The sequence below is a fragment of the Acanthaster planci genome, unplaced genomic scaffold, assembly GCF_054643075.1.
Source record: "Acanthaster planci isolate LZ-2023a unplaced genomic scaffold, COTS_SCS Contig70, whole genome shotgun sequence".
NCBI classification, from domain to species: domain Eukaryota; kingdom Metazoa; phylum Echinodermata; class Asteroidea; order Valvatida; family Acanthasteridae; genus Acanthaster; species Acanthaster planci.
Window position 1 is genome coordinate 14,288 of NW_028257692.1, and position 21,741 is coordinate 36,028.

At 40.5% G+C, this 21,741-nt stretch overlaps 1 protein-coding gene across 1 annotated transcript in view; it reads left to right on the top strand.

Moving 5' to 3' along the window:
• Nucleotides 1-21,741, top strand: part of LOC147795330 (deoxynucleoside triphosphate triphosphohydrolase SAMHD1-like) — a 36,366-nt gene that overhangs the window by 6,341 nt on the left and 8,284 nt on the right. The window contains exons 5-7 of the mRNA XM_087132047.1: nucleotides 15,692-15,768; nucleotides 17,912-18,031; nucleotides 20,619-20,834. Coding sequence (XP_086988173.1) covers nucleotides 15,692-15,768; nucleotides 17,912-18,031; nucleotides 20,619-20,834 — 413 coding nt within the window. The remainder of the gene's footprint in view (nucleotides 1-15,691; nucleotides 15,769-17,911; nucleotides 18,032-20,618; nucleotides 20,835-21,741) is intronic.

Here is a 21,741-nt window from a genome sequence, read left to right on the forward strand (position 1 = left end):
ATATAAAGGAAGTACACATAGCGGGAAGCGAGCAACGAGCGAGGCCACCTTGTAACCACCAAATATTTGAAATAGATGAAAGATACGCGTGTAAAAATTGTGGTCAAATTCTTGGATGGGTTTCTTCGTACACCCCAGCAGACATGGGAGATCGGTACTTTAATCATCACGTTTGGAAAAAACCCAAACCGCCAAAATCGAGAAAAACGTTGCAGAAGTATAATCTGTCTTTTAAAAACGGCGAAGCGGGTGAAATAGAATATAAGTTAAACCAGGTTTTAAACGGTAAGATCTCTAGAGGTAAACCGTTGAAGGCTTTAATAGCGGTGTGTTATCAAGAGACAACCGGGGAAACCGAATCTAAGGTGAAAGACCTTTTTCAAGTTTCGGACAAGCACTGGAAAAACGCCCTCGATAAATTTAACCTCGCCAAACAAGACGTATAAAACGTATATAATAAAATGGAGACTCATACGTTTTACTTGACCGAGAGCGAGCAGACGTTTAGATTGAAAAACGAGATCAACAACACAAAAGGCGACCAAGTCGTCCGAGTAAAGAATATTCAGTTTGAAGCTGGATATTTTAACGTAACAAACGCCACTGAAATTGAGTGGGATACAAACTTGGACGGTAGGCCAGCGGGGGTACTTGGCGGACGACCACCCGGTATACCCTCAGTGGTAAGAACGGACTCATCTCCCAATCCAGAATTAGTACAAACAGCTAAAAACAGATTGATCCAAGCAAATAAAAGAGGCGAGTTAGCAGAAGAAATCAGAATCATCGCTGATGAAATTGAGCAGCTAAACCAAGAAATCGCAACTTTAGAAGATCAGTTAAACCAAAGACAACCATCAGAAACGCGAGCTCGTTTATATTTTGATCTTGACGATAAAAAAGTAAAATCAGCTTCACTGCTCGAGGGGCAAAGACAAGCTTTAGATGAAATCTACAAAGGGAATCCACCAACTCGACCTACCACCACCACCAACTCCCCCAGGAGACCCAGAAGAGAATTAACTAAAAGACTGTTTTTGACGGGGCTAACTGGACCTATATACGACAGACTTCATTCGCGAAGCTCATCCGAACCATTACCCGAGGGTCAAAGAGGAAGCATCGTGGTATCCCCCGGTTATTATAGCATGGACTGGTTTCACTTTTTGTTAAACTCGATACCGGCGTTTCTTTTAAGGTTCACTCGGAATCTAAACGGGTCACTTTGGCCATTACGGACCCCAATCTCAAGTTGCGACTAAACAAAGAAGTGTCCAAGCTATTAAACTTACCCAAAATAAAACTTTTACGTTATTACGATTTACACCCCTTGAAACTTGCGTTTATTCATTGCAAACAATTAAATACGTTTGACAACTTTTATAACGGGCAGACTTTAGACTTGCTAGACGTGATAGCTACCGAGCCTAGCACCCGTAATCACTGTAAAACGCCTAAAAAGTTAATACACAGAAACATCAGTGAATTGACTTTTTCTGTTAAAAACGACAGAGGCGAGCTCTTGAATAACATCGGCAAAATTTTAATCGAGTTAGACATTTTTTAAAACGCGTAATTATAAAAGTAATAGGATGACGACTAACATATACCCGGATTTGACTTTAAGCTCGACTGAAACGAGCGGAGCGAGTGAAACAAAGGTTTACAGACTAAGGAAGATCGAAGAAATTAAATCTCAAATCCAAAGAGAACGCGACGCGAGGGAAGCTTGCTACAAAAAGATCAAACGACTTTTAACAGCGCTCAGATACGTGGAATATGGAGTAGAAGCACTGGGCGCCACATCGGCAGCCGTAGGCATTCCCGTCATGTTGGGTGTCGTTACCGGTCCCGTCGGACTCGTGATGGAAGGCATTGCTATCGGCGCGTTTGGTTTTTACGCGGTTTTAAAGTACGCCTCCCGTAGACTCACCCACAAAACTAAAAAACACGACCAAATTCGAATTTTGGCAGACGCTAAATTAAATGCAATTGAGGAATACGTATCTCACGCGATTGAAGACGGTGACATATCCCAGGAAGAATTTGTCCTCATTTTATCCGAGCTGAAAAAGTTTAACGAGATGAAAGAAAAGATCAGATCGAGTACGTCTACAAAATTGGAAGAAACTAAAGCAAGCAGCGAGCGAACCGAGCAAGAATTTCAACGTCGAGTCAATGAAAGAGCAGAAGCGCTAGCCAACGAACGTGCGGTGACTTTAAAAAAAGATCTTATGAAAAAACTTGGCGAATAAGTTTTACAAAGTCGGTTAAGTACGAGCGTAGCGAGTACGACCGGAGGGATTACGAAGAGAAACCATAATGTTTAAGGTGTTCAAAATTATCAGAATCACCACCCGCCTATGAGCGAGTGAAACGAGCGAGTACGAACGAAGTGAGTTATCAAAACTTGGTCTGTCCGACGGCCCCTGTAAAAGACTGGTAAACCCTTTTCTTTTTAAAATTCTTTTAAAATAAATGGGAGGCAATTTTAGTAGTCTAAATATTTTAGTAAACGAAGACAATTCCTTTACAGCCGAGTTTCCAAATTTAACGCACGCGTATAAATTACCGAAAGAACCACGGATGAAGCGGTCAATAGGTGGTCTACCGAGTCAATATCGTTTTACCAAAATCAATTTAATTTCGCGGTCTATTGCGCGACGACGGCCTGCGGTGTGGGCTTTGATCTGCTGTCAGACCCTAATCCGTACGTCTCGGCTTTAATTAACTTTCACGTGTATTACACCGTACGAAAAATATTTTACGACTGCGTGATGCCCATTCCGAGCGACGACGTATTTGACGCGTTACACAATAATTACGACCATCGTACGTTTACCGACACGTGTCTTTTATACGGAGTAGACCCGAATAAATCGTATAAACAAACAAGAGACACTTTGTCGAACGGATTAGGGACAGCTTACTACTACGAAAATGGATATATACCCGTTCCGGGTAAAAACTACGACGCGCACGACTTACACGTGAACAACGGTAAATACGCGGGATCTACTTATATGGGATTTGGATGGGCTAAACCACCTAAAGGCTCCGGTCACGCGAGTACCTACACGGTCACCTGGATTTCACAGTCGGGCGCGGTTACTTTGGCCTGGTGGGATTTCGTTCCTAAGCCTACGAACAAAGTCCACACGTGCTCTGCCACCCATCCGACCGCTTTACTCGCCACGTTAAAAATCCAACTCAAAATGCAACCGATGACCCCGGGCAAAGCGCCCAGAGCCTTCAACCCGAGTTTCTTCAACACGTTTGCCAAATTTTGCAATTGACGTTTGATCCAATCGGTAATTCCCGGTTTGGAAGGAGGTGCGGGTTCAGGCGTTACATTCGCTCCGCTCGCTCCGACACCCCTGACGCTAGCCACGATGCTACTAACGATGGTGCTCACAGCTAAACTAAAAGCCGTTAAAATGCTTACGATAGTGACACCTTGCTCTCTAAATATCGTTCAAATCTTATCACCTAGGGTGTCATCCGAATGTAAAGCGTAATTAATTAAATCTTTAACTCGCGATATTTGGCTTTTGAGTTGACCGTTTAATATGTCTCTTTGAGCTTGTAGTCCTTCGAGTTGATCGTTTAATTCACGTAAACGATCCGAGTCTTCAGAAGTCTCGAGATTACTTATTTCTTCTTGAATTTCTGTAATTTTAGCTTCGTTTAATCGTATTTGTCCTCTAATTGTTCGCAATTGTTTGTCTAATCCTAAGAGCTCTCTATGGTTTAATCCTTCTGTTTGAACGTTTGTATCTTGGGTGAGCTCTTCCACGATGTCACTAACCCGGTCGGATATTTGCGGTAGCTCTTCCATTGGAATGCTCTCGGTTTGAATGGTGTTTAATTTTAAATGTGCTTGTTTAGTCTTTTTCTGGTAATCCCCAAAACCGAGTTCTTCGTGAATAAATTTTGATCCGCTAAATCCAGCTTTTTTAGCACGCTTTGGTATGGTATCTTGCTCTACAAATTTTCTTGGGTTGCGTTCGTCTCTAAGTAATATCTTATGGGGTCCTATTACATTTTTATAATATAGACCTTCTTTTGAGTTTATTACATTTGTCTGGCTTTTTGTGATATATTCAAAATTTTCGTAAGCGGGCTTTGGTATATCTGATCGACCTTTATCTTTGTAAAAATTGTAAAAATCGTTTACTCTGGGATTACCGATAAACATCGTTCGACCCTCTTCTAAAATTTCGTCTGTCGTTGCGCCTTCTACAAGACTCGTTTCTTGTAGCGTTGTGTCAAAGGTATCGTCCCATTCTAAGTTATCTTGGTCGCGCTCGCTTTGATCGCTTATTTCTTGATTTTCTAAGAGAGGTATTTCCTCCGGTTCGAATCCTCCTTCTGCCATTTCTTTTATAATATACGTTTTGTATTTTTTAAGCAGTTGGCAGGCTCGCGGGTAGAATACCCTGCGCTACCAACCAACCCTGGGTAGCCAATGCACCGCTGGACAGCGCGGTCAATTTCAACGCGTCTTCGGCGGACAACCTATTTAGATCTGGTGGTTTTATTTTAAAAAGCCTACTCGACAGCATAGCGTATCCAATAGAAATTCCCGAAACGACGGCACCGTGGTAAACAGTATTGGCGATTCCGTTTACGTCGATTGATTTAGCGTTACTCATATTTATATATAAAGAACTTTTAAATTCATTCCATATCCAAAATTGGTTCTTGGTTTGGTTTGCTCAGTTCTTGTGTCGGTTTACTCGGTTCTTGCTTTGGTTTACTCGGCTCTTGTTTTGTTTTATTTTTCCAAATTAAGTAGATCACGAGCTGTTGCTTCATCTTTTTGTTATGCTCGGCCAATTTTTTACCTTGTTCTACACGCTTTGGATTTTTGGCTTTAGTGCTCGCTACGGTCGTACTCCCTTCGGTCGTTGCTCGCTACGCTCGCTTCTGTCGGGTTCGCTTCTGTTGACATCCTCTTTTATAATAACAGAACTTTTGTTGAATTCTAAATGTTTTGTTGTAATCAACATAGCTGTAAGTGGGGATAGGTAAACCCCGTACTTGTAGATTGACGTTGAATCCGAGTAGATCGATCGAAGTAGCTATTCCTAGCAAGCGGGAGTACAAACTCAAAATAGCGTGGCCAAGAGTTTTAACGATCTCTTTGCCAAACTTAACTTCGTACAAATTAAAAAGTATGCTTTTGATGTCGTCCATTTAAATATGTACGTTTTTATTTTGTTGTAGGTATGCTTTAGTCGTAGGTACTCGATCGTGTAGTAAGTTAAGTTAGCTGCTATAACTATTTGGATAATTATTTCAAATAAAATTAGTTCATAGGTAGTTACCATTTACTTATGCGTATCTTCGTAGCCTATGTTCACAAATTGACGGCCCGTTGCATTTCACACATTGCGATCCCTGCTTCCCATGCGAGCACTTGTTTAACGCTTGATAAGCTCGTATTTTCTCAATGCAGTCGTTACAAGTCGAGTTAAGTTTGCCCGTTTTCTGAATTTTAAAGTTTGTCAGGTCCAAGAGCCAACGACACTTCGCGCAGTTTTTTTCATCGTTACTTTTATTAATCGATTTCATTTTTTTCTCATTTTTAATGAACGAAATAGCTAACCGGCGGTTCCGTATTTAATACCAATTTACTAAACCGAACGTCGCGTAGATGCCTTTTAATCTCTTCTCTCTTTCGTCCGGTACTACATCGTTCTCGTCGAGACATTGGTCAAATGAAGCACAATCTTTACAATGAAATATCGCGGTCCAAGCGCTGGTCTCTCGAAAATCTTTTAAAACGGAATTATACTTTTGGGTAAGTAACCAACAGCTGTGGAGGTAGTGTCTACCGGAGAACGCCATCTTACTGAGGGCGCACGTATTGGTACCCTTAGATTTCTTTCGATACTTGATAAACTGATCGGCGGCGCAATCGTCGACGATAAACAACGTGTTCACCCCGTCAAATATTTTTTGATAAAGTTCGATCGCCTCGTTTAATTCTAGTCTTTCCCGATCTAAATCACACAGGTAAACACCTTCGTCGCTGTATACCCACAGTCGTTCTAAATAAGTTTTGTTTTTAAAAAGCGTCGGACATATAATTACAATGGCTTCAAACGCAAAACGGTATTCAGTCTCTTATAGATTTAAAATCCACTGAGTTGTACTCGACCCAGTTTTGCCAACGATTAAGGCGCAGTGAGGATTTTTAAAGATCTCGTTCTCGCTACGCTCGTACTCGCTACGGTCGTTCTCGCTACGGTCGTTCTCGCTACGGTAATACTCGCTTCGTTTATTCGCTTCGCTCATTTAATAAACCAGACTTTTAAAGTTTCCGTCCTCTACCGTGAGTTGAGAATCCATCACCAAAAATACGTACATCGTCAGCGCGCCCGCTGTTTCGGCCGTTCGTTCCATCTGTATAGAAATGTCTCCTCCTCCACCGAGAGGCCTACCCGATCCGTGGGCAAAATTGTCGTCGGACGACCCCTCTAGCCAATTCTTTATCCGAATCACCAAAGTACTTTGTAACTTCGTTCCAATGTTGATATTCAAACAGACCCTGCGAGTACAATTGATTAGGCTTCCCTTCGACCGTGACGACCGTCTTTGTGATGTGCGGATTATAAAATTTTTGCGGGTTTTTGATCGTCGGATCTCTGAATAGAATCAACACCCTTTCAAGCTCTTGATCGTCTGATCGATGCTGATGTTCCACAGCGTGTCGCTCTTGTTTACCGCTTGCTTCTTCCAAGAATGAATCCGGTCGAATAGGTAATACATCGTTTTTTTTGTTTCTCAGTGTTTGCGCCAAGTCTCGATTGGTGACGACTTCGTATTCCAAGGTCAAGTCCGAAATGGAGTATTCTGCGGCGGTATCTGACGAGTTGACCACTTTGTCGTGCCAGTTAAAAGTCAGTTGGTACGTCAGAGGTTCTTTAAACCACGAAGGATAAAACGAAGCGTGATCCGTCAACATAGGCGTGTCCAGTGGAATCGCGTATCTGTTTTTAAAAGCGTCGGCTAATGCCTTGTCTTTACCGTCGTTTGCGGCGGCATTAGCATCGTCAGCCCCTAGACGTATCTTAGCTACATTTTCCCTTTCCAAACCAAAGTACGCCATATCTTTAGTCTGCGAAAGGGGTAACCAATTGTCCTTAAAATTGTGAAATACGTCCGCATCCCGGTAACTTACGATCTTGTTTCCCTGTAGACTCACATTGATTTCCGAAACCAAGTTTCTCGCCACGTTGTTATAAACCGTCCTGTTGTCGTCCGAGGCGCCGTCTAGATCCAGTTTAAAAGCCAACTTTGCCGTACCGGGCACCATGACTTCGCCCGTACCTAGAGCTGGAAATTTTACGTTTAACGTGTGACCCGCGGCTATAGTGCTCGGGTTGTGTGTAATAGTGACCTCTCTTCTTTTGCCTTTGATCGCGCGAGGAACTTTAAGCCTGCGACTCGGGTTAAGCGTTTTGGTGTACATTACTTTTATATAATACGATTCTTATTTAATTTAACCTTATTTTAAAAATGGCTAGTGCTTTAATGATGGTTGGAGGAGCAATAGTAAACGCCTTGGCATTCACGGGATCAAATTTTTTATTTAGCAGTTTATCAAAAAGTAAAGTTGACGAAGAACGAAAGCGTCACGACCTCGCGTTGGAGCAATTGGCGCAAGCGAAAGAAGAGTGGGAACAAAAACGCGTACAATGCTAGACTTTTTAAACGAAAGAATGAGACAAGAACGCGCGAGTCAGCAGACATTTGTAAACGTAGACGAAGCCCTACGAGCTTATTCGGAATTGACCGGTGAGCGTACCACGTCGTTACCGCCAGAGCCTAAATTGTCCGATTTTTACGAGCCTTCCGAGGATCAAAAGATTCGCGAGTTTGTTTGAATTTTAGGTGGAACTGCGGTAGTCGGGTTGTTGGCTTACCGATTTGCGTAACTTTAAAAACTAGTATTTTTAAAATGGACCAAACTTTTAAAAAACTATTTTACAGTCCACAGGGTTACTGGCGAGGAGAAAGCGCGGTGGGTCGTCTCCACGAAAAGACCGGTGCGGACAAATCGGTCGTCAGAAACTGGCAAAAAAAGCAAGCCGTTTGGCAAATATACTTACTCGCACCACATTACATATCCAGATCTACAATGTTGCAATCAAAATCGGTCAAACCTAATTACCCGCATCAAATGGACGTACTTTATTTACCCTGGGACCGAGTTAAAAGAAAAACGTTTAAGTACGCTTTGACCGTGGTAGACGTGGGTTCCCGGTATAAAGAAGTCGAACCGAATCTTCTTTGTGGCTGGTCAACTTTTCTTCCGTTTGAAAATGCGACATGCAATTGAAACACCAGTGTTTTTGGCCGTTGTGATGATCGATGTCACTCGTTAACCTAGAAAAATTTTTAATCCAACAATAATGGTTCTTCTCGCCCTTGTTAAAGTAAAGTAAATTGATCGGTTCTCGCTGCGCTCGTACTCCCTCCGGTCGTTGCTCGCTTCGCTTTGCTCCGCTCGCTCCGCTTGCTGCTTCTTCTGGCCGCTTGCTTTTGTGGAGAACGTAACGACCGTCTTTTTTGGTGTAACCAAACACATTAATCACCAAGTTATTTTGCGATTCGATACGCGGGATTTGTGAAATCGGTGTTGGAAAGCTTACGTTTGTAAAATTTAAACCATCTGATTCTGACCGGTAAGTCGAAGGCCGCTCGTCATGTATTTTATATTTTGGATTTGTTTCTAGCTGACTTTTGACGTCGTCTGAATATAACTTTAAAGCTGCTCGCAACGCCCATCGGACACATTCCTGATCTTTATTTTTGACGTTTATGATTGCTTTTTTGTCTAACAGTTCCTTAGGCAACAGAATGTAAGAAGAACCCACTGGATTATATTTAACCACGTTGATGTAAAAATCGACAACTTTGTCAAAGATCCAGCCGAGCCTTTTTGTGTATGAGCCTCCACCTCTTTTATTTGCGCTTCGCATTGTTCAGCGAGTGCATTTTTAACGTCGGCTTTATTTGCGACTGCATCGTGTCGCTCGGAAAGGGGAATACGCCAAATTCATTTTTTTCAGGTTTTTCCAATCTAAACTGAACTTTTAGAACCGTTTGCAATTTGTACGAACCAATTTCTTTCAGTTCTTCCAAAGCTTTTTTCTCGATGACAGTTTTGTAAAAATCAAAAAAGTGTATCAGGTCATATTTAAAGAAACGGGGTATCAATTCCCAATTGCGAAAATTACCCTGAAAGCGCCTGAGGTTTCTAATGTCGACTTCCGCAATTTCCTCGGGCTTAGTGTAAGCTTTAATCGCATTGATAAAGTCCTGCTTGGCGTATCTGTCTTTGTTTGCATAAGGAATATTATATTTTTGTACCGTTTTCAACAGCTGTCGATATGACTGACGCGGGAGATATCTAAATTGTTTTTGATCCTCTTTGATAGCGTTTATTAGTTCAAATCGTGTATGATGTTTACGTTTTGGTGCCGACAGCGGAACGTTATACCGTTTGACAAAATCTTCTAAAAACGCCTTCTTAAATCGATTAAATTTCGTTAGTATTGATCTGTGTAAAAGGCTGCTCATGTCTCTATTTATATATAGATTTCTCAAATTTTTATCATTTTTTTCTATCGACTTGACTTGACATGTTTTTTTTATAAATAGATCATTTATTTAAGGCGGTTTGTTTTGCTTTGAACAGAGCCGCGCTTTAAGTAGAGGTCACGAGTTCAAGTCTCGACTTGCTCGCGAGTGATTGCCAGTCACGAATTGTTTACCACGAGCGAAGCGAGCGGCGTCGGGGTCAAAAGTTGAGCGAAATTCCCCGGGTTTTTTGGGGTCGATGTACTACCCAGGGTGGTTGACCCAAAAACGGGTCTCACGTCATTTCTGGATTTTCCCATTTTTTCCCACCGGAAAGGTTTCGACGATTTTTTTGGTCGATGTACTACCCAAGGGTTTTGAACAAAAACCGGGTAAAAAGGGGCGTGTGGTCCAGAACTCTCCATTCCCTACTACTTGGGAAGACAATATAAAATTCTCATTCGTAAAAAGTGAATCAAAATTAAAGAGCTGTCACAACTGAGATTGAATCTAAACATCGTAATTAATTGTTAGTTCACGAGACGGCCATGCAAAATCTTACAAATTTGAAAAAGTGGGGGAGGTCAGCACTTTGAGTTCAAATCCTGGCTATTTGATCCCCACCCGGCACGATATCACCCGGTGGAGTAACTCGATCTATAATACTACAGTGGCCCAGTATTGGGCGCCGGTATTTTTTCAGCAAAATGGGTACAGTTCTGGGGAGTTATTCAAAGGCATATTTAGCGTATAATAACAGCCTCATTTGTACCCTTAAATTTTATAGCTTATGATAAAATTATACGTCAAAAGAAAGAGCTCTTTATCCTCTATGCGATGAAATAAAAATTGTGGATGTGCAATAATTCACTTCAGATATCGAGGCATTAGAAAAACATGTATCAGCCCTTTGGAGAAAAAGAGCCATCAACGTGTCAGACTATAACTTAATTAGTGCAGGGCTGACGGTAACAAAACGTGGCTAAAATATGGTTTAGATATGCATCTACTATAACAAAAAATAAAATATTTGTAAGCTCTTCCCGCCTTTGTTTATAATGGTCAACAAAAATGAAAACAATCTTCAAATTTAGATCACGCAAATTCAGACAGTTCTGAAGGCAATTGCTTCCTTTTAATTCACATTTTGGAGTAGATTGTTGTTATAACCTAGCAAAAACAAAAAACCTTTTTGCTGGCCTCACATAAAACCTTTGGTGTAAATAGGTGTTGGAGGAGTGTACAGTCAGGTTGCTGCCCACTCAGGTTGCACAACAGACACAACCACCTGTACCCAGTATCAAAAGAGGGTGTTATCACATAACTTGCCAGTGCGGATTGAAGGTTCGTGGCTCGTAATGCAATTTAAAGTTGATGGGAACTGCATTCAAACTATCAAATGCAGTGTTTGGTAGGTTCATCGCTCCTACTAGTCATATCTGCAAGGAGCATACAGTGCGTCTTCGTCAGTGTACCACAAATATACGAAGCCATCTGCAAATGCGGAAAGTCTAGGCACCTGATGTGAGTGTTGAGTGGAAATGTCGTCATCCACTCCATGAAAGGAAAGGCAGATTATTCCGTCATGTTCGTAGTGTAAACAAAACAACCAGTCAAGAAGTGTTTGCAAGATGGAGCATGTTGATCAATTGATCCCAGGTCACTGAGGTAAGAAAATAGGCCTGATTTATGATACACGCCTGTAACGTGCAATTGAGCAAATGGTTCCCTATACTATATTTGTATGCGCCATTGACCAAGGGTAAGAGTTCCATATCCACACCTCATTAATTTTCCCTTGTGGTTTACTAGCCACCAGAAGTGATAACGTCCTTTAAAGTCACTTTTAGTAATAAGTAATACTAAAGCATTTACTTCGAAAACACTTGAATTTTTAGGCAAGTGCCCTGGGCTTGTGCACAGGATATCCATGTATGGAACTCTTCCCTGATCAAGCCTGCAAGTAAGATACTATGACCTTGTCGTCGCCAGGTCCCTGATGTCGCCATATTATCAAATCTGATTGGTTTTCACAGTTAATGGCGAGTGCATCCCATTCCTGAAGTATTGGTAACTAGATAGATGATAAATTGTATGCAAACCTCTTATTTGTTTACCAAGATGGGGGGGGCTGTAGGCGGAGCAATCCATTTTATCATTTTTGAAATCTCACTTGGGGCAAGGGGGAGGGTTTTGCAGTTGCAGACTGCATAGGTTTCAATTAAAACTAGCACAGGCAACCACTGCTCAGTAATTATAATGAAGTGTCTGAGGCAAATTTTTGATATTTCAGGGGAATGGAGGAAGAAGTTTTCCAAGATAATTTTTTTTTTCAACAGTAAATTTATCCAGCCCAGCGGCCCATTATTTTATTCAACAGAGGCAGCCCACCCTGCAATGTTCTCCATACAAATGCCCAATTGCCATTCTGCCTTCAGGGTTCTGAGTGGGGTAGTCCATTGCCCCCTCTGTTTATGTCATAACCTTCTGTGTGTTGCATTATCTCACAGGATTTATCTATTTTCTCATTTTCCAGCTTACATTCTCAGTTTTCATCAACTGACGAAAATGTTACACAGGATTTAGGGGCCCTGGATTCTTCTTGGGCTCCCACTCCACAACCAAAGAATTCAGAGCTCCAGTTCCTTATCACCTTCCTTATCAAGGATGGATAGCCACCAATTGATGGACAGTTATTTTCAGGCCTTACTCTCTTACACAAATCAGGGACACTACCATGCAAGGACTAGGCTTTGGATAATGCTGTGGAATCGGTTGAGAGACAGCTTCTCCAGTACACTGTACAGAAGCAGTATGACCTATGAGGCAATATGGCTTGATGCCATCCATTGATTGCATTGATTTATGCATAATGATGTGTCATTCCCAAAATAATCATTCCCAACCTGTTTCCCAAATAAGGCCTGGTCGTGTCGTGGTTGAAAAGGTTTTATCTTAATGGACTAATTGAAGTTTTCAGGTTTTCCATTTTTGTGGTTTTAAAATAATTGGGCTTTTGTTTTGAGTTTTTAGTTTTTTAGGGTGTTGATGGATGATTATTATCTCAATTGAAATAAAGTATTTGTGTACTTTTTGTTTCTAACGGCCTAAGTCTTAAACAGACCATGCTTTGCAGCAAGGGCCTTAACAATGTCTTGACCATCACAACAATGGCTTAACAACTTTGTGCCTTAAAGCTTGCACTGATACGGATAGGCTACCTGTCTACCACACCAATCAGAAAGACTGAAAAGCTGGCGGCAAGGGGTTAGAAATACGAGATGAATCATGATTCTCGTGGTAGCTGCAGTGTACATTGACAGGCTATAAAAGCTCAGTTTCTGTTATTAGGAAACTTGGATAGTTATACAGCATTTAAGGGCAGACAAAATGATTTATTTCAGGTTAACACAGGTTTTCTTTCTTTGCAATGCATCGAGACTGCAGTCGAAAATGGGAATCACAATCACAATTGGTACCGGTTTTAACTGATAGAAGGCTAAAATACAAATGGGGCTGAAACAAGGCTCCTGTAAATCCATTCTGAAAACTGCTGACAAATATTTTATTCAAGCGTCTAAAAGACCATGATAAGGGCTTTCATCAAAGTGTCATTGCTCACAGACCTGCACTAATGACCCCATAGCAACTCATAGATAGGTATAACTATGAAGCAAATTTAGGGGCAGGACACAATCTCTAAGCCCTGCAAATTTCAATGTTCTGCTGCTTTCCATTGTTAAACAGAAAGCGTTTAAACTTTTGTAGCCCCCAAATCACTCATATTTTACTTAAGAAGTACATAATTGGGCCATTTGCCCTGAAGCTGAGGTTGGATTGACCTAAAATTTTGCAAACCTCAAGGCTACCTGTGACCCCCATTGACACCAAATTTCAGCCAAATCCGTTGACCATGGTCCCCCCGTGGACACGCTCTTAATGCATATCTTTTTTATGAACTGTAGTATGTTGACATGTATTATGTAGTGTAAAGAGAATATCCCCACACTATGATATGGATTCATACCATGGTCTGTTTGTTTCACACGGATATAGATAGGATCTCGGTCAGTTATCCCAAAGCTGGTTCGCTCTATATCCATTACGTGGGTGCTGGTGTCAGTGAACCAGTGTTGGATCACTGATCGCGATCCAGATCCGCGTGAAACAAACAGACCCGTAGTTGTCAATGTGTGAGCCTGAATTCAGGTGCCTAATCATCTACCTGTTTCTATAATTAGTTTTGCACGTAGTCTCGAATTATTGCTATAATTTTGACCCCCTATTCATTGGCAGATTCAGAGGTTTTTCCAGCAGGGGGGGGGGCTACGCCTGAGATTTTTAAAAAATAAATCTCATTGAACTAAATTTTGGGACAAGCGTAAGAGCATGGAGGTGTACGCGCCGATTTCGCTCTTCCCCGAAAATTCAAGAATTATCAAAACTCCGCCATAGAACCGATATTCACATCCTAGCGTACACCTGATGCTGTATTACAACCATGAGCGACAATCAGCAAACGAAAATGACGAATAACCCCCGTAACAAGAAAGACAGAGATCGCCCAACTATCGATCGATCGATCAGCAAACTAGAATTAAGGTTGACATCTCTGGAATGTAGCTTCCAAGAATTACAGTAGCAGTTGTGTCAGAACTCAACAGATGTCAACGACTTGAAGAAGTCAGTGATTTTCGTCCAGCACGATGCCGCCATCAAACAGGTCTGCAAAAATACCGAGTACAACCTGGGCACTACCTGGAGCGTCGAAATAGTGTCATCCTCCAGGGAATCCCAGAATCTTCTGAGGATGGTCAGTCCTATGAGGATTTCGTTCGGAATGTTCTCACTAACCACATGAAACTCGATGGGGCAGAGGACATCGAGATAGACCGCGCACATAGAACGGGCCAAGTACCCGGTACGAGTCCAGGCACGACAGAAGCCGGCCTCCGCCGTTCTCGGCCCATTCACTGCAGGCTCCTTCAGCACGGTGATCGCTAATATCTTTATAACTGATAATGTCACCCCCAATATCGGATCCCAGCGGAAGGAATTTTCAAGGAATTAAAAGTCGACTTCGCCTACCATGGTCAGTTCAAGCGTTGATACGCTACAAGATTTGCGACGGCCCGTTCCGTTCCTATCAGCTCGGGGAGAGGGCTGATCACTTATCGGCAGCGCACCTCATCATAGCATTAATGTATTCTAACATTTATCTATGTTGTCTCACTTGGTTGTTGTGTTGTGTATATGTACAGGAATGAGACAAAACATGGTTTATCGTTTCATGTCATGTGAGTAAAGTAATATTTACTGTACTTAGTCCCTTTACTTTGTGAACCTTGGAGGATCATTCTACGGATTGTGAATTGTGACATAGATCCAGACTTAACTGTTGAATGTTTGGATATCCAATTTGTTTATTTTGACCAAAACGACTTTCTGAAAGATTTCAGCCAAAATAATATGAAACTGTTACATATTAATGCTAGAAGCTTACCCCAAAACTCTAACCCTAACAGCCCTGAATCCTCCAATTTTAATATGATTTTACCCACCCTCGCGAGTTAGGGTTTTAATATATAAATTTGGAAACTTTGTGATGCCACTCAATTATAATACAATGTTCCCATCAGATAGATGGATTCAGTCACGGTTAAATCTTGTCTCATTCCTGTATATCTAATGTTTGTAGAGTCCTTGCCAGTCACCCAGTTCACCCACTTAACTAGATGTTTTTGTGCTCAAGTGTTAATATTATTTGTCCCGCGTAATAATTTAATTGTTTAAATGCATTTTTAATCTAAATACAATGTACTACATGTGTGTCTTTTGGGGGCAATGTTGAAATAAATGTTGAATACCCCCGCCGCCCCTCCCAAAACAAAAAGATGACACATTGTACATGTACATGCCATAACATTGTTACAGCAGTGGTATTGGTGCACCTACCCTAGTTATTTTCTATTCTTTTCCCCATTTATTATCTTTATTATTATTTTTGCTATGAGGGGATCTCATAGCCGGGGGGTTGACCCCGTATCCGCGCCCGCCATTTTATTTTCTTCTTTTGAATCTTTTGATTATGTCCTAGGTCACGGCCCATTCTCCCACGTGTTTGACAACATGTTCATTCCCAAAGTTACACCAAAACAACAAAGCAAATGGACGGTAAGTAGATTTTATATCCCTAGACGAAAACACAACAAAATATCGTCGAATCCCAGAAATCTCCACAGAATTAAAATAATGACTGTTAGATGGGGAAGATCGGGGCAGATTTGTTGAATTGAGACAGCGTGCTATTTTAGCATAGTCTGTTGGTACGAATCAAAAAGAATAGCTAAATGGAACTTGAATTTATATTCATAACAAAACTACAAATATCCTGCCGTATATTTTCATGACGGTAGCCATACACATATTTCCAGGTTCTGGTCATTGGTCGGCATTTACACATCTTTATTACAATTAATAGAACATGGTTCATGGGCAGTTGAACTGGAGAAAGATATGAGTTTTGGTCATTTCCAGATTATGTGAATTTTGTGTTACCTGCACGCAGTTACCTGAAAGTTAATGTTCAATACGAGCCACATTTACCAGTATACGGTGTTAAAATAATGAAAGTTGGAAGGACCCTCTCCTTGTATTGCAAAATGTGAATATAGCTAACATTTTGGAAAGGATTTCATTCCAACAGTACTTTGTTAATAACTATTTCTGGATCAAGGCAATTATGAAAACTATTTAACAAAATTGTCAAAATTTTAAAATGGTCCAAAGAAGAACATGTAACATGAAACACAACTGAAAATGATATAAAAGCTTCGTCTGAAATTACACGTCGCAAATAATAAAAATAAAAAGAGATTCCAAAAACCCAGTATTTGTTTTTGTTTTACCAAGTAAAAGAATATCTCACTGTGCAATCGGTATATTTTTTTCAAAACTGAGAATGGTATTTTAATGTGTATTAATTTTAATGGGCCTGATTTGGATGAGGTTTTTTTTTCTGAAACCGAAAATGCATCTTGTTCAATATATCCAGGAAAAAAGCATCATAAAATTGCTGTGATTTTCATCTTCTGTACATCATCTTCTGTACACTTCAAGTGGTCTATTATTGGTTTTTCTATGTCTATAGACTAATCCGATTAGACTGCATACCTGCGGTGGCACCGCAATCACACATTCTTTAGCTTAACGCGCGCGTGCAATTGGATAATTACGACAACCTGTTGGTCGAAGAGGCATGTGACGCACGCTTAGCACCTTACCACATTTACCAGTATACGCAGTGACGCAGTGACGGCGTCTAATTCTAGTGGTCGAATTACACTACAGCTCTAAAGAAGACTGGTGTCTTGTACACTGGCACTGTTCATTTGAACTGATCTTTGCAGGAGCAGCCTGCTCACGCCGTTTTTCCAGAAATACACTTCTATGAGTGATGTTTGAAAATCTAAATTCAAATTTGAACTAACATGAAAGAAAGGGAAAAGTCTCACTGAAATGTACGTCCGATTTTTTTTATTTACCCACACACGTGAACCTTGGTGTGTTTTTTTTCTTTCGGGGGAGGGGGAGGTGGTTACACACCTCACCACACACGAAACTAAGTTGCACTTTGCAGTATAAATATTTCTCTGGTTAGGGATCGAAAACCATATACCTGAATTCGACTCTAGACAGCCTATCTATTGGTCACGGAGGCGTCAGATGACCTTGCAATCAATATTTAGGAGCATACTAAATGTAAAATCACAAAGCCTCCAATGGTTGTAGAAATACAGTATTGTTCTATTCAACGTTAAGAACAAAGACCCAATAACGATGCTGTAGCTGGTATGGCTAGCGTTCCTTACTGAGGGTTAAGTGAATGTCTGATACTCGGATTTGTCTGGGTCACTAAATCTATGAGAACAGTTTTTAAAAATGGAACTAAAGGCCAAATTCTTGTTTGATCGAGTAAGCCCCTACTTGTTAAAGAGATGAGAGATCAAATTTCCTGCCAGAAATGGAAAAGTGTTAAAAAGAAGTTATTTCTGTCAAAGATTAGTTCAGGACACTGATGCCAAACTGTAATATTGTTTGACAGGTACTTGTACGTGGATGCATGTTCAACCATTTCAAGGCACGAATCCATAATCCTCATAACTTGAGCGGAATGCTTTCTTTGTGTTTCGATCTTACATATGCATGTGTTATTATCTCATGGTATCTTGTTTTAAGTGAAATACAGTGGTAGATATATGGTGTCTGTTTTTTGTCAAAGTAATGATGTACTGTAATTCTTCTCCCACGCGAAAAGCATGAGGAGGCATCACTGAAGATGTTTGATCATCTGATCGCGTCCAACGGTCTGACTAAGATTTTGGACAAGAAAGACATAATATTCATTAAGGAATTGATTAATCCACCAAAGCCGCAGGTAAGAAAATAGAACTTTCAATGCATTTAATCCTAGTTTCTTGGACGCTTAATGTTTTGAGTCCCCATAACTGGTGCATGCATGCATAAAATTATATGTTCTCCACATTGCATAGGCACCCTGATGACCCGCTAGGAACTTTTTGTGTCCCACCTAATGTAAAATTGAGGAACTATGCGTTAATTAAAGCCTATTCCATCAGGCTACAATTAAGAACGTCGTCTTTTAATCAAAACAGTGTCCCCAGTTTAAGATTCAGTGAGCGCGCTCCGGATGTGTAGTCATGTGTCCAGTAGGTCATGAAAACATCTTAGTGTTTAAGTGTACACGAGTCTACATCAGCGACAGAGAGGAGATTTCTCTCTCTCTCAGGAGATCTCAAAAATGCAGTTGAACTTTCAAACAGGGAATTGAAAGAAAACCGAAACCAATTTCCAAAACTGGAGCGCATGTTATTCATCTACAACATCCTAGGGAAGAACATACACTGACTTTGACATAAAGTCTTTTTCACCTGCAGCAAGCAAGCATTTATGTCATTTCAATGGAAGTACATGGACGACATTATGGAAAATTACGATATCTCAGACATTTATGATTTAATTGAGATTTGCCTTGATTAGATATATTCTATAAAGAAGTTGACACTCAACTCGGCATGTTTATTGTTTTTCATCACGTTATGTGTTCAAACATCCTTCAAACATTTTGACTAAATCTTTTGGTCAGAAAAAAAGTTTAATTTAAGTGACCGGAAAATTTCCCGTTTGTCTGATTGCAATTCCAGGCTTTGTTACCCCATTCTCTTGCAGTTTTTCCTTTCCAAATTAGTTTTAATGGCAACAGCTGGTATGCAGAAACTGTGTTGAGAGAATTGCATGCCCAACCAGCTCCCAATGAATGAGTGTAAACATTGTGCAGTTGCGACCAAATAGTGGGCATGTGCATGTTGCACTAATCATCAAGTCCCCATCAAGCCATGTCGCTTCAGCAAACGGAAGTACCGTATCACATTAGTCAGTTGTAGCCGTGAGTGGCCAACCAGAATTACGCGCATCTAAGACATAATGTTGTAATAACGTGATCAGGATCTGCCAGTCTGACACAGACGTAGAGTAAAAGTGGTTGGAATATAATCATGTTTGGAGAAATAGAATGCTTTCAGAAAATAGGACAATACGTTTAATCAATTTTAAAATGGCGTTTTGAATCTCAGTTAAAAGGCATTTTCCCCAAACAAATTTTCATTCGAAATCCACATGATTCAAATGCATTTCTTGAAATCCAATGGGATTTTACAAACCTAACATGTTTTAAGACTCGAATGATTTTGAAAACGTAACGTATTTTATGGAAAATATTTCAAAACAACCGAGTACAGTTTAACCTTGCGTCGTCAGGGGAAAACCCCATGTGTTAAAGGTGACGAAACTAGACACATAAACATTTTACCCGAAATTTCATTTTATAAAATTCAGTTTGCTTTGATCTTTCTTACTTGAGAAGGGTTGAATGCTTTCAAATCGTAAAATATCTTAGGGTTGTTAATTTTCGTTTAGTTTTGAGAAATACGTTTAGAGCATGAGGATTGTCCGTAAAATATCACTCGGTTAAATAAAGCATTTGATGTTTTAATACACAGTTTACTTTAATATGCAGTATATTTAAGAACCTGTTTATTAAAAATGCACTATGCTCATCAAAAAAAAAGTTTGAGTCCTTTTTTTTTTAACTCGACATGTATTAAACCCTGACTCTGTCCGCAGCCTCAGTTAATATATGTATGTAAGATTGTTGAAATCCCATTGGGGTTCTAATGAATATTGCATACTTCCCCCCAAAACGTAAAACCACAATGCTGTGCCAAACGTGTCCAAACCGAGTGCAAACTGTATGAAGCTGATTTTGTGTTTACTTTATGAACTAAATAAATTTGCCAATTTTCCATAAAGCTACCTTTGAGACCACCAGAACCATGTACAATATGAAATACACACTTTCTGATGGCCTCCTCCCTTGTTCCACCCCGCGGTGTCGAGCACGTTTGAAATCGTGTATAAGTCAGAGACCACACAATAGCTTCTCATTATAGTAAAACATTTGGGAATATTCATTCCGTTTCAGATCTCAATCACAAATTTCAATGAACAGATTCCACCACACTCTCAGAAATACACTAATGTGGTGCATGCTTCATCTTAAGTCCTTTTTAGAGAAGAGTCTTTTGATTTATCCAGAACAAAACAAATTCACAGAATTTGACAGGTGCAATACATGTTCAACAGACCTTACAAACGTTCTAAACATTTCCAAGGATGATTGCGTTTACTTATGACTCGATTTTATCAATGTGTCTTCCGTTTTTCCCTTCATAAAGAAATGCTCATCTGTTGTATATTGATTTACCTTTGTATTACACTACATTGGCTAAGTTTGTTGTATGCATTAAAACTTAAGGGTTTCAACCAACGGCGAATTCAGCTAACATGATGTCGGGGGGTTGCCCCCCCCCCCACGGGATACGCCACTATAGTTTCAACATCAGCATAGTTGGTGCAGTTGGTTTAGGGTACGATTTTCATTGCAGGACTTGTGGCAATGCAAAGGACGCAGTAAGGAAGAGCACTTCTTGTACGATATCGTGGCCAACAAGCGTAATGGCATCGACGTGGACAAGTGGGACTACTTCCTGCGAGACTGCCACAACCTGGGCATCTCCAGCAGCTTTGACTGTCATCGCTTCATGAGGTTCTCCCGGGTCATCAAGGTGGATGGCAAGAAACAGATATGTGCCAGGGATAAGGTTAGTTCATTACTCTGTGAATGATGCTACTTCAGTTAACTTGGCGATGGCTGGAAATAATACGCTCGCTTGTCAGCTGGTCATTTTTATATTGCACATCTGCTGTTGACAGCTAAAGCAAACAGACAGGTTTCGTCACTTTATCAATCTATCCCAAGCACCCCCTTGTCGTGAATGTAGAGAGATCTTAATATTGATATCCTGACATTACATTTTCATCCCACAACATTTTGTTGTGCATCCACGTGAGCAGAAACGTTTGTTTGTGCCTTCGACCTTCCTTATGCATTGTCACACCTGAGTCCCGAATGAATTTTGAACTTCATTCAGTTATCGCATTCATGTTCTGTTGAGCCTTCGTGAATGCCACACCTGTATCAAATGACCATGGGACGGTGTTTGTGCACTATAGTCTGTTAGGAAAGTTCGTCGAACGGTTAGCGTCCCGATCCTAACAGACAAACCAGGAATTCAATACATGACCCATAAATTATACCTCACACAATTTTACTGTAATTCTTTTAATGAAATGATTCACACAAATGTATGATATACATTAACAAGAGTAATAACAGAAATGTTGAGCATGGCTCGCAGTCTGTTTTCCTTAAGTTCACGTCAGATCAGTTACGTTTTTAATTCCAGAACGTCAAAGTTGATTGCGTAAGGCATCGGCAAAGCCAAATTCAAACTGTCTAGAAACAATTCATAAGCAAACTAGACGCACAACGACCTACGTCGCAATTTTTTTTTATAATAAACTCATTGATGAGAATAACTCGAGTTCTAGAAAGCTTTTCACATGCATGAACAATTTTCAAGATTTTTTTTTCAAGATGTATTTTAGCGTTGGGGAGATGTTAATTATATATAACAGGTTTTGCCCTTACCCAACGTATATTAATAA